General features: G+C 51.6%; 3 protein-coding genes across 3 annotated transcripts; 2 read left to right on the forward strand and 1 right to left on the reverse strand.

Annotated features, from left to right (window-relative positions):
* Window positions 1–1,830: 1,830 nt before the first annotated feature.
* PpBr36_04495 (uncharacterized protein) lies at window positions 1,831–3,926 on the forward strand (the record flags this gene model as incomplete). The annotated part of the gene is made up of 3 exons (XM_029891655.1): window positions 1,831–2,406; window positions 2,512–2,683; window positions 2,809–3,926. 3 exons carry the CDS (start codon window positions 1,831–1,833, stop codon window positions 3,924–3,926), a joined length of 1,866 nt encoding a protein of 621 aa, XP_029750152.1.
* Window positions 3,927–4,339: 413 nt separating this feature from the next.
* PpBr36_04496 (uncharacterized protein) lies at window positions 4,340–6,781 on the reverse strand (the record flags this gene model as incomplete). Its single annotated transcript, XM_029891656.1, has 3 exons — window positions 4,340–6,024; window positions 6,096–6,173; window positions 6,241–6,781. 3 exons carry the CDS (start codon window positions 6,779–6,781, stop codon window positions 4,340–4,342), a joined length of 2,304 nt encoding a protein of 767 aa, XP_029749856.1.
* A 2,788-nt stretch (window positions 6,782–9,569) lies between these two features.
* PpBr36_04498 (uncharacterized protein) lies at window positions 9,570–11,965 on the forward strand (the record flags this gene model as incomplete). Its single annotated transcript, XM_029891657.1, has 5 exons — window positions 9,570–9,593; window positions 9,722–10,087; window positions 10,171–11,127; window positions 11,228–11,526; window positions 11,599–11,965. The coding sequence occupies 5 exons, from the start codon at window positions 9,570–9,572 to the stop codon at window positions 11,963–11,965; spliced, it is 2,013 nt and encodes a 670-aa protein (XP_029750146.1).
* Between the last annotated feature and the right edge of the window lie 700 nt (window positions 11,966–12,665).

The following is a 12,665-nucleotide window of genomic DNA, read 5'->3' on the forward strand; positions in this document are numbered from 1 at the left end:
CATGAGGCTCACGTCGAAAAAAGTACCATGCGGTCGGCGCATGTCTTTGTTTTGTTTTGGTTTGGTTTGTTTTATTTTAATACCCTAATCGGTTAGATCAGAATCGGTAAATAGGCGACCCAACACGCTTGTGACAAAACTTGCCCACAATATCTAGTATGCTCTGGAGAGCCCAAATAGAGTGGAAAAAGACAACGCGGACCAGGTCCCAGAAAGGGACAGGAGAAATATCAACAAACCGAAAAGAATTGACAAGGTCGCGATTGACGGCATCACATTGTATGGAACAAATCGAACATGAGTGGTAAAAGTGGCCAACTGCGCCACGTTTACGCGCCTTGTAAGACCAGAAACTCGTACTTTTCTGCAGTGGACCTCGATTGAATATAGGGAGCCACTGTTTGGAGTAAACATGATGAGCAACTTAAGTAAATAGCGTCCATCTTTGTTGGGAGTCATCGTGAGTCACCATTGTGCCTTTTATCTTTTTTTTTTTTTTTTTTGTCTTCTCTTTTGTCAAACCCATCTAGGGATAGGCGGGTGTCTGTCTGCCTTATCCGTACTAGGCTAGACTGAAACTGATATAGTTACTGCTGCCTAACCCGACAAATCGCAGTATTTAGTTTCTCTTTTTTTTTTTTTTTTTGCCGCCTTTGTTCCCACTCATCCTTGATCATGGCTTGTCTTGACTGGTGCGAACGACAGTCTTTTGCCACAAAGAAGGCACCAAGCCACCACCGAAACTCTTGGAGCTGCTTATATTTAAATGCCATAGAACATAATTAGGAACCTTATATAAAGAACAGCAAAGGAAAGGTTATACAACAGACTTCATCGTCGCCCAAAACTTCACTGCTCGTGTCTTTGGTGGCAAGTGTATTGTATTTTTCCGCTCTTCCTGTCTGCAGCTCTGTTAGGTATACACTCCTAGCCTGTATCCCAAGTCTCCGGGCTGTGATATTTCGGGGGCAGGACAAGTGTAACCACTAGACAATCTGGGTTGCCGTCACTCATAGCCCGCTGGTATACCTATTTAGGCGTCGTTCTATGTTGGGCGTACATCACATCTAGTTCTATTTGTGGAATCTCTACCAGGAAGTCTAGACCAGGTCAAAGAAGGCATTTCCCTTTATCACAAGGAGAGGGCTGTGGACCAGCACATCTGGAGACAGCCAGACGCTTCCAAGCAATCACTCAGCTGTGTTTTGTTTTGTTTTGTTTTTTGTTATTATTTGGGTCTTCGAGACCTTTTTCGAGACCGCGCCAGCCTGGCAACGGACAAAAGACCTAAACAAACATAGCAGAGGCTGTTGGGGACGGACAAAGAAGTCAGTTTACATGTACAGTCTCTTTTTATCACCAGTTTGTGAAGCAATCGGACACCCGCACATACTTCATATTGCCCCCTTTGTGGTACAGAGCTAAAGAAATACAAGGTAACACAAAAGGAGGGAGAAAAAAAGAAGCCTGTAAGTGACCATTCATCCCAACTCTTCAAATACGAGGCTTCGCAACAACGGGGGGAGTCGGCTTGTTCACACAGCATCCTGCAACCACACCATATCTACCTCTACCCTCTTACTTGCGACCGACACTACCTTGTCGTCCCAAACAAGGCTGCGTATGAGCTGTGTATTACTTAGCTTTCTAGTCTTGGGTGCCCTTCCACTTTTCCCTGGCTATAAGACCAACCGTACCCTGCTCTTCCTGTCTAGGCCAGTGGCTTGCTCGTGCTACGATTAGCACAAGACCGGATAGACTTTGAGCATATACCGTATTTCTATCTAATTAGCCCCTGTCCAACCACATTCGTCATTTTAGACAAGCAAGATGGACTTTAACCAGCTAATCAGAGAGCTACTGCCGCCGATCATAGGCCCCAACATGTCCATTACAGCAGATGGCAGTAGCCCTGCCGGCAACGCCTCGACGACCCACGGGAGCCTCCGCATGAACGGGCTGGGGATAGAGGGCCTCCTGATGCCCCTGCTCGGGGGAGGGATGCACGCCAACCCGCTCATGCGCACCTTTATGCTCGTCAACCAGACCATGGGCGCCTACCTGGGCATCGACCCGACGGCCCTCGTCACCGCCATGGGCTTCGTCTGGGCCACCTATCGCCTGACGCGCCAGTTCTGGTCCCTCGTCTGGCACGGGCTCGTGCTGGAGTACATGACGTCGAGCGTCTCCGTGGTCAGTGACGACGAGATCTTTGACCACGTCATGACCTGGCTCGCCGCCCAGCCCCGCACCGAGAGGTCGAGGTTGCTGATGGCCGAGACGGCTCTTCACTCCGCGTGGGAAGACGATCATGGTGAGCATGCTGCAATGCGACAGGCGGTTCCGGTGACGGTCTCCGAGGACGGTAAGGAGTACGTCAATTTTTCGCAGCAAAAGGCCCACACGGTTAGTCTATCAAATCCATAGCGTTTACTTTGAAGGAAAAATCAAAAAAAAGGAGAGAAAAAGAAAGAAAAGAATTTGCTATGACTGACACCAACCCCTGAAAAGCCACCAAGATACATACCTGCTTTTGGTATCCACGGCTTCTGGTTCCGGCACAGGTACTTTAGTCTTCACAGGCGGCAGAAACCCGTCATGGAAGGCAGCAACATTGCACCGGCAGCCGTTACCATCAGAGACAAAGAGACTATGGTGATCTCCTGTTTTGGACTTTCCCCAGGTAAACTTCCCCAATCTCTTCATCTTATGCTCAGCTTTTGTTAGATCAGAAAAGAAAAAGAAACACTACCCGAGGGATCCCCAACTAACGAAATCCAATCTTTCTCCGCCCCTGAATTTATCTAGAACCGATCAAGGAGCTCCTCGCCCACGCCCGGGAGCACTTCTACAAGGACCACTACGCAAAGACGCTAATAAAGCGGCCCAACAGCTCTGTGGTCCGGCGACACGGCCGAAACTCGTGGACGTCCGTCGCCAACCGTCCCGTCCGCCCCATGAACACGGTCGTGCTCGACCAGGAGCAAAAAACGGCCGTGCTGTCCGACATGAACGAGTACCTGCAGCCCGAGACGCCGCACTGGTACGCGAACCGCGGTATCCCGCTGCGCAGGGGCTACCTGTTCCACGGCCCTCCGGGCACAGGCAAGACGTCGCTCTCCTTTGCGCTAGCCGGCGTCTTTGGTCTCGATATATACGTCATTAGCCTCCTGGAGCCTCAACTCAGCGAGGAGGACTTATTAAACCTCTTTAACAACCTGCCGAGGAGGTGCATCGTTCTTTTGGAGGACATTGACACGGCCGGCCTGAGCAGAACCCAGCACAGGAGCGGGCGCGAGGTCAGGACAGACACCAAAACGACCAAGACGACGACCGGTAACAGTAACGGGGCTGCCCAGCCTAGCGGACCCAGCGAGTGGAATGTTACGGATCTGGCCCGAGCCCTCAAGGGGGGAAGAGGCGGCGACGGCGAGCAAAAGGGAATCTCCCTGTCGGGCCTTCTCAACGCCATCGACGGCGTGGCGTCGCACGAGGGCCGCGTACTCATCATGACGACCAACAGACCCGAGGCGCTGGACGAGGCCCTCATCCGCCCCGGCCGCGTCGACCTGCAGGTAGCTTTTAGCAACGCGACGCAGGAGCAGGCGAGCGAGCTGTTCCAGCGCATGTACACCACCGACCAGACCACCAAACTTCCGCCGTTTACAGATCTCCAGCAACGGAAGGACGCTTTAGAAAAAAAGGATCATCTGGACATTCCCATCACTGACGCGGACGAGCTTCGCAGGGTAGCGGCCGAGTTCGGCTCCAAGATCGTCCCGGGTCAGCTGTCACCAGCCGAGATCCAGGGCTTCCTGCTCAAACGCAGAAAGTGGCCGCGCAGAGCTCTGCGCGACGTTGAGGCTTGGGTAAAGGCTATGGTGGATCAGAAGGCTAATAAGAGCAAGGTAACGCAGGCACAATGATGTGTTTTGGCACTGACACCTCTGGAGTTCAGCCCGGTATTGCTATAACAGGTGCTGTGGGTTGGATATTATTCCTTGGGACTGTTGCGCTGGTAGCTTTTTTTTTTCTTTTTTCTCTTTGTTCTTTTTCTCTTTTGGTCATGATGGCTTGAACTGGGTAGTGCTCCGGGCTGGTTTGTTATTTCCTGGCCAGCTGAGGACGAGAAAATCCTAGACTGTATGGCGCTAGATTGTATGTTGGAGATATTTAGTGAACAAATACGGATCACATACAATATCTTCTTCAGAGCAGCTGTTCATGTATACGTATGCAAATCCACTTGGTATTCCTTTCGCATACGAAGACAAGACGCAACGGCTTCTTGGTCAGTTATCTTCGAACGCTGAGAACATTTCTCGAACGAGGTCAGTATTCAGTAATCCTCAGCACTGCTGAAACCTCGCTCCTCCTCGTAGTCAGTTGCAAACTCATCACCAAATAACTCCCGGTCCTCTCTGTTTGACCCCATGTAACCGTCTGCCTCCTCGATCTCTTCGTCATCCTCATGAGCTCCAGCGCCCACCTCCTCGATGCCCCTTCCCAAAGTGTTGTTCCGTTGAACAGGCCCAACATTCTCGTGCCCAGCCTCGTCGTCTCGATTGGGCAGGTCAAACCTCACCGTTCGCTGCGGATTCGGAAAAGGGGACTTTGAGGTAGGGTCACCTGTTTTATCACGACTAAACTCATCCCGGTCCAAGAAGTAACCATCTTCATCCTCGCCATCCTCACCATCCTCGTCTCCTTCGCCCTCCTCGTCTCCTTCGCCCTCCTCGTCACCTTCATCATCCTCTTCATCGTCATCCTCATTGATCACATCCTCGACGGAACGAAGGGGAGTGTCCGGACCTCCATCCTCGGCCGAGTCTCCTGCAGGCATCTGACTCGGTGTTGTACCACCTGACAGGGTCGTGGCCTTGCCGAGGGCACTACTGCGCGCGTTGATCAACGGCACGCGGTACGAGAAGCCATGGCTAGTCTTTTTACGTTTCCGAGACGCCGTGCTGAAGCGAGACTGCCCGTGGCCGCGGATGACGGCCATCTCCGCTTCCGTAAGCTTCAAATCAGGAAGCGGCACATTGACGTGGGCAAGACGCACGTTTGCTGCGCCTGAGACCGGCTGGCCCGATGCGGGGGTCGGCTCTGGAGTGCCATCGTCCAAAGCCAAAGCTGGAGTAAAATCTTGATCGGACAAAGTCCTGCCAAAAGCAATAGCCAGCATCTTGCACTTCATGATGGCACGAGCTTTAGCCCACAGACCACGACGATACCATCCACTCCCGGATACCTCACATTCGGATCGGACCTGGGCGTTGGCAAAAATCTTGACCAGCAGGGGATCTGTAATGTCACAGACCTGCCAGACCTTCCCGTCGGTACAGAACGTTTGACCATCAAATATGTGGCTGTTCGCATCGTTCTCCCCATTCTTGGGACCGCCAGCGTTAAGGGTCGGTGCCCTCCGCCATTTGCGAGTCGAAGCCTCAGATCTGCGGACGGAAGCCCATTGCTGATCTGGATTACCTGCTTCGGCACGGCGGGTCTTGAACATCAAGGTTTGGTATATTCGGCATGCCGGGTCGGTGCGGGGATCAACACCATACCGAACCACAGCGTCACGCCACGGTCCACCTTTGAACTGATATGCAAAGAAGGGCATCGCATGCTTGATGATATTTTCACTGAACTCACCGGATCGCGCAGACGCTGCAAGACGATTTGTAAGTGAGCGCCGCGTCCAGATTGGCCGTTCCTCGAAGGCCAAGCTTAGTTCAGCTACAGCAGCAGCCATCTGTGGATCTTTGATGTTGGGACTCCGCGAGGGAGCGCTCGGAGCTGGATATGTATCGTGCGCAATAAAATAGCCCGCATGGTTGGCGCGGGCGGTGAGGTTGATTGTAGTTGCGCCGCCCTCTCTGTGTACGGTGCGGACGTAGGGGTTTTGGGCGTAGTTGTAGTGGAAGGGCAAATTCATGTGACTGAAAACTGGTGGTGGCACGATTTCTACGTTTGGAGGATTGGCAGTTCCTGGCTCCATGGTGAATTTGCGCATTTGGGAGACTGGAATTGGCCTGATGTTAGCAGTGAAGACATCCACGCCAGCAGCTCCATAGCTACATCTTTGAACTGACCGTCGCCAGGAAGGACCTTGTCTATGATGTTATTCATAAACGGAGCATTCACTGTCGAGTATTGATAGTCGACCAGACCTAAGTGTGCATATCTTATCAGTAACTGGCGGTGATACCTTGCGTGATGCCAGGGAGGCTATCTCACCTCTATATCGATGCGTGTTCCTGATAAGCCCCACGGCTTCGACCTTGTACTTGCCGATATTGTCCTGCAGCTTTCTCTGAAGTATGTTGGGCTCATCAAGCCCTTTCTGTGACATAATGCGTGACCATCTCAACTCTCCAGAGATGCGCTGTGGCTCTGCTCCCTCAGCCCCTGGCTCGAGCCAAGGGCCGTCGCTACCTCTTTTCCGCTTCCTGCCAGTCCTGCGAGGCACTTCAATCTTGAGCAGTACATTATGTGATGGTGCATTGTGAGATATGATGGGCCGCACCACAGGATTATCGTAGCGGGGGTACAATGGCACCGATAATTGGGCACTTTCGTGATCAAGAACGGCGGCGAAGTTGAAGTTGCTGCCGAATGTCTTGATAGCCTTGTCGTGATCCTTGATCACCATGGGATGTTCAATAGCCGAGACAGTCCTGGTTGGGATGCGATAGACTGGTGCATGATCGCAACTAGAACGGGCCGAAGAGATGTTCAGGTCTCCAAGGACATCGTTGTCATCGTGACGTCGCATCATTATTGCTGAGGCAAACGATGAGTGACAATATGGGGTACTCAGGCTGTCTCTTGTAGCACCTAGTTGCAGAGACTAGTGAGCAGCCTGGGGGGTTCTCTCTCGTAAGGTCTCTTCCCTCCTTCCCTTATTTTCAAGTCTGATTGGATCTTGCTCCTTCCATATAGGAATTTCCAGACCAATTCACAGATTGTAGACGCAGCCTGCCGATGCTGTATTGAATTGTTATGCACTCCAGCATCAGGCATAGATGAGTACTAAGCCTCCAAAAAAGGCCTCATGCCTTGGGTAATGAACGGTATCTGCAGCTGGCGGTGATTTGTAGATTTACAAGGCAAGTATGGCTTAACTCTCCCCGCAGAAATCAATCCCAACTCATTCAAACCGGATCATATAGTTCGGGTATTGAGTCGGTACCTTGGGTAGGTATTTAATTCCGCTGAAAGCTGATACCTATCATCGATACCCGTTGTTGATGGTTCATTTCCGTGTTCAATCCTCGCGACGCAATAAGACACCTGCCAAAGTTCAGTTCGCAAAAAGTTGAGTCTCCGCAGCGGGCAAAGCCGATGTCACTGCATCATGTAGGTACCACTTAAGGCCTTAGTAAAACTGCACATGACACGGTAGAGTAAGGAAATGTGAAAATTAAATTGACGGATGATGGGGCCTGAGATTGGCTTGTGCACGGACTCGTCGCATCTCCACATTGGATGCACACGGTGGCTATCTGAATTTGTTAGCAGTCGCCTTTAAACACCCGATTATTGCGTGGTAGGGTAGGTAGGGAGGTAGTCGACCTGGACTTTTTTTTTTGGTCAGTGGAAATATGGTTGACTGCCCACTTGGATTGACTTGGCTAGGCTGAGCTGGTTTGACTTGACTGCCTGCAGACTGGTGGTGACGATCTGTAACACAGCTACCGGTAGACACTGGGGATGCCCAAGGAGGACTTAAGACAATAAAACCTCAATCCACCCACCTCATCCGACCATACATACCTTTGACCTTGCTCTTCCCTAATCCAAGCGCGGCGCGTCGATTATATTTTCCAGAAAACAGGGTCATACGACATCGGAGTCCGGCTCGTAACGTCCTCTCGCGACATTTCATCCCAACCGACCGACGAACGAGAGCGAAACACCGAACGAACGACCGAGCTTCTGAAGGTGTCCTTGGTGTCCTTGGTGTCTACACTGGGTAACCACCTAACTACCCCTTGCCTGATTACATACCTACCTGCGTATCTACCTTACCTCTCTAGGGAACCTTGGGAGCGGGCGAGGGAACAAAATACTCCTTGTGTCGTGCTGTAGCGCGTCCCAGTCTGGCAAGCCCGCTGCTCTCCGGCTCAAGAACCTTGCCCACGCCCCGTTTCACCGCCTCCTGGCTACAAAGTACCTACCTACCTTGGAACTTTCGGACCAATCGAGCAACAAACCAAGCAACAACTTTGAAATTTCAAGAGTCGATATTGGCGTCCTGGGCGCAAGCTGTCAGCATTAAACCCGAGTCGAGCCAAGTCCCTGCGCAATTGCAAGGTTAGATTGATTGATTTATTGAAGCCTCTGTCGGGCCCTGTTCAGTAAATCAAGTGCTGCTGCTGTACTCCGCGAATTACACCACACCGTGTGTAGTAGTGCGAGACCCTGCCGAATGCCGCGTCCCGTTCGCCCTGCAACTCCCCGCAAACAAGCCCGGTTCAGCCACCACAATACGCCGCCCCTAACTGCGACAAGCAGCCTTCTCCTCACTCGCGGGCTTCAACCAGGAACCAAAAAAATAAAGCCCCCAACTCGTTGAGCACATACCTACGAGAGATACATCCCACAAAGCCAGAATTAGATTCTACAGCACGCGTCAACTAAAGGTGTTTTTCTCCCTTTAAGCGTTTGGTCAACAGACCGTGCCAATGTTTTCGAAACTGAAGCGCGAGGTCGGTTTTTGTTTCTTATTTGTCGCCTGTTTTATTCCCCCAATCAATCTATCACCTTGCAACCCCTGCCTTGCGCTTGCGTGGTGATGAAGGAACGCTTTTTCCTCTTTCCCTCTCCTGCCCGTGTCTTGTCTCTTGCTCTCTTGGGCTGTGTGTACCGAGTCCCGGCCTCGACTTGCCACAACGAGCGACAGGCATATGTGCACACGTCCATCCACTCTATGACCCGTCGCCATATCTGGAGTTGCAGCACTTTGATCGATCTACCCCAAAACCCCCTTTCACCTCACCATTCATACCACCTACCCGAAACCCAGCAAATCTCAGCCGCTTGGCAGCGTTGGTCCAATTTTCCGGAGCTGCGCCGATCCAATCTACCTACCACCTTGCCTACCTACCTGCCTTCCCTGCCGACTGCCTACCTACTCTACCTTAATGCCTGTTCAGCCAGTCCCCTCCCATGCAAAGTCATAGCGTCCTCCAATTGGACCACAACCCGGCGCTTCCCACCAGTCTTACCTTGCCCAAACTGCCCCTCCCACCGCCCCGACATCTCAGCTCGACCGCGTCTGTGGTGTCGTCCTCAATCAAGTGAGCCAGCGTTGTTCTCATACAACTTGAGCCGCGACAAGAAGGACATCAAAACACTTTTAACGCTCGCCTTATTTATCCTAATTGCATCTACTGCCAGCCGCTTTCCTCGCCACCTTTGATAAAAAATTGCATCGTTTTGTGATTGCGGCTGTTGTTTTGCCCGTGTGCTGCTGCCTCCCTACACCCCGCTTTGACGACAACACGAGTTGCGCTCATTGCGGTTTTGAATCTGCCAAGCTCCGGACATTGTCGCTTCTCAGGATGAGGCGGTTCAGCCAGAAAGTTGTCAGTAGCAGCTTGTGGACTTTGTTTTGACCCGACCTGCGCATTCAGATCATGGACGCATTGAAGCATTTGTTGGGCGACAAACTGCCATTGGCGAGCCTCATACTAACTCTGATGTTTACCTGCAGCTCTCGCGAGGCAAGGACCCGAACAAGTCTTCCAAGAAGAATAAGGACTCCAAGGACGGCGCATCCTCGCCGCAAACCGCCGGTTCCTCGAGGGACGGCTCTAACCAGAGTCCCGTCCTCACCCCGTCGTCATCGAGCTCGACCCTGAATGACATCCGCAACAAGCCTCTCCCGCCCAACAATGCAAGCCCACATAGTACAGAGGGCGCATCCCCTTCCGGTCAGCCACCGATGACCCAAAACCAAGGAGGCAGTGATAGGTTCGGGCTAATGGGAGGATCATCGCCAGCGTCGAACGGTGGAAGTACGCCTGTCCGGCACGGACAACTGCCGCCTACCGTAATAATCAGCCCGAGCGGCGCGCCGGTATGTTGCCTTGGCCCGGGTTAGGTTCTGTTCGTATACCTCTAGTTGTTCGTGTCACTAACAAAAAAAAAAATGTCTTGTAGCACGTACCCCCACCTGGTGCCGCCGAAACGATGCCTCATGATCTTGCTCCCCCCAAAGCTGGACAAAAGTCTCTCATGTTCGACCGACTCCAACAGACCCCTAAAGATGTACCGGAGGGCCTGCGGACGCCCAAGCGACAGCATTCGTCTCGTTTTGACATCTCGGCACATCGCGAGCTGGAAAAGCTCCCCGGTTTCCACGAGGTGCCCCCGCAGCGCAGACAAGATCTCTTTATGCAAAAGATCGACCAATGCAATGTCATTTTTGACTTCAACGACGCTGCTGGCGATATCAAGCCCAAGGAGATCAAGCGCCTTGCGCTGCACGAACTACTCGATTACGTAGCGAACAACCGACAAGTCATCACAGAGCCGATGTATCCCAAGGTCGTCGAAATGTTTGCCAAGAATCTTTTCCGTCAGATTCCTCCGCCGATCAATCCCCAGGGTGAAGCGTTCGACCCGGAAGAAGACGAGCCCGTACTCGAGCCTGCATGGCCGCACATTCAGGTCGTGTACGAATTCTTCCTAAGGTTCATCGAAAGCCAAGATTTCAACACCAACATCGCAAAGGCCTACATCGATCACAGTTTTGTGCTGCAGCTTCTCGAACTTTTCGACTCGGAGGATCCTCGCGAACGTGACTTTTTGAAGACAACGCTGCATAGGATCTACGGCAAGTTCCTCAACCTGAGAAGCTTCATTCGAAGATCTATCAACAACGTCTTCTTCCAATTCACCTATGAGACGGAGAGGTTCAATGGTATTGCAGAACTTCTTGAGATTCTCGGATCTATTATCAACGGATTCGCGCTTCCTTTGAAGGAGGAGCACAAGCTTTTCCTAACGAGGGTACTGATACCCCTACACAAGGTGAAAAGCTTGAGCATGTACCACCCGCAGCTGGCCTATTGCATTGTTCAATTCCTGGAGAAAGATGCTTCTCTTACAGAAGAGGTATGTTATGTTTGCCACGGTTATCTGGTTTTGTCTTGTTCCCCCATCCCCTCTCCCCAACGTCATTGTCTTTCCAGATTTCTGACTATTCCCAATCCAGGTGGTGCTTGGCTTGCTGCGATACTGGCCCAAGGTCAATAGTACAAAGGAAGTCATGTTCCTCAACGAGGTTGAGGACATTTTCGAGGTGATGGACCCTGCAGAGTTTGCAAAAGTTCAGGAGCCCCTCTTCCATCAGCTAGCAAAGTCGGTGGCCAGCCCGCACTTTCAAGTTGCGGAGAGGGCACTGTACTTCTGGAACAACGAATACTTTTGCAACCTCGTCAGTGACAATGTTGAGATCATTCTGCCAATCATGTTTGCTCCTTTGTATGAGAATTCTAAGGGGCACTGGAACAGGTAAGAGCAAGGCCAACCGTTTTTACAGTCTTTTGATCAACGATCGGGCCTGATATTGACATTGGTGACTAGGACCATTCATGGCATGGTTTACAACGCCATGAAGCTATTCATGGAGATAAATCCTCAGCTCTTCGACGACTGCTCTCATGAGTACACTGAACAGCAGAACAGTGCGGCAGCTAGGGAGGCCATGCGTGAGCGGAAGTGGGCAGCAATCGCAGAACAGGCCAACAAGAGAAAGGCAAACGGCTCCGGCGAGCCATCTGGCCCTCCTACCAGACTTACCCAGAACCCGATGCCTAGACTAGACGAGGTTGATCACTCGGACGATAACCAAAAGCGGCTAGACTCTTTGAAGTTACAGGATGGTGAACGTCGGCGCCCAGGCATGCATGACAGACAGAGCTCTGTGGGCTCGAATCGGAGTCAGCGATGAGAGTGCTTGACATCTACCATCCTTACATTGCGCGCTCTGGAGGCTCGCCAAAGATACTTCCATACCGCATATTCCTCCGCCTTGGACCTGATTATCCTTAATAGACAGCTTTCACTTCTCTTTCTTACATGTTCTTCCACTTTTGGTTTCTCGGATTCGTGGGTGCCTCGACTTCTGAGGCAAGATTTCGGGCGGAAGGGATAACCCCCCTTTGTTTGGCTTTATGTACTTGGCGGTGGGGAAGGTAAAAGACTTCCGACGCATACCCAAAATCGTCATCATTGTTGAAGGAGTACAGCTTTATCTTTTCTTCTTTTTAGGCGCTGGCTCAGTTGCAGGGCTGTGCAAGAAACAGAAATGGGGTCAGAGGTAGCTAGACGCCCCCATGGGCTCGCCAGGAATGAATTGGCCCTAAGTGCTTGCGTTGTCGTGGAAAACAAAAGACACCTTTCATCTATTTTGGCCATGGATCACATGGCCGAACGAGCCCATTTTAGTTTGAAATGTCTTTAAAAGGAACATTGATATTGCTGCTCATACAGCTTGGTAGTTTTGAAAAGTCATACATGGCATGGAAAGCAACAATTGTGCTCATCGCGAAACGCAATTCGAATCAAGGAATCACCCTAACTAGACGGAGCATCATCTCTCAGAACATCCTTTGTCGGCTTAGAAGAGGGGAAAAAAAAAAGAAGAGAGG

The sequence above is a fragment of the Pyricularia pennisetigena genome, chromosome 6 (genome assembly GCF_004337985.1).
Source record: "Pyricularia pennisetigena strain Br36 chromosome 6, whole genome shotgun sequence".
In the NCBI taxonomy this organism is placed as follows: domain Eukaryota; kingdom Fungi; phylum Ascomycota; class Sordariomycetes; order Magnaporthales; family Pyriculariaceae; genus Pyricularia; species Pyricularia pennisetigena.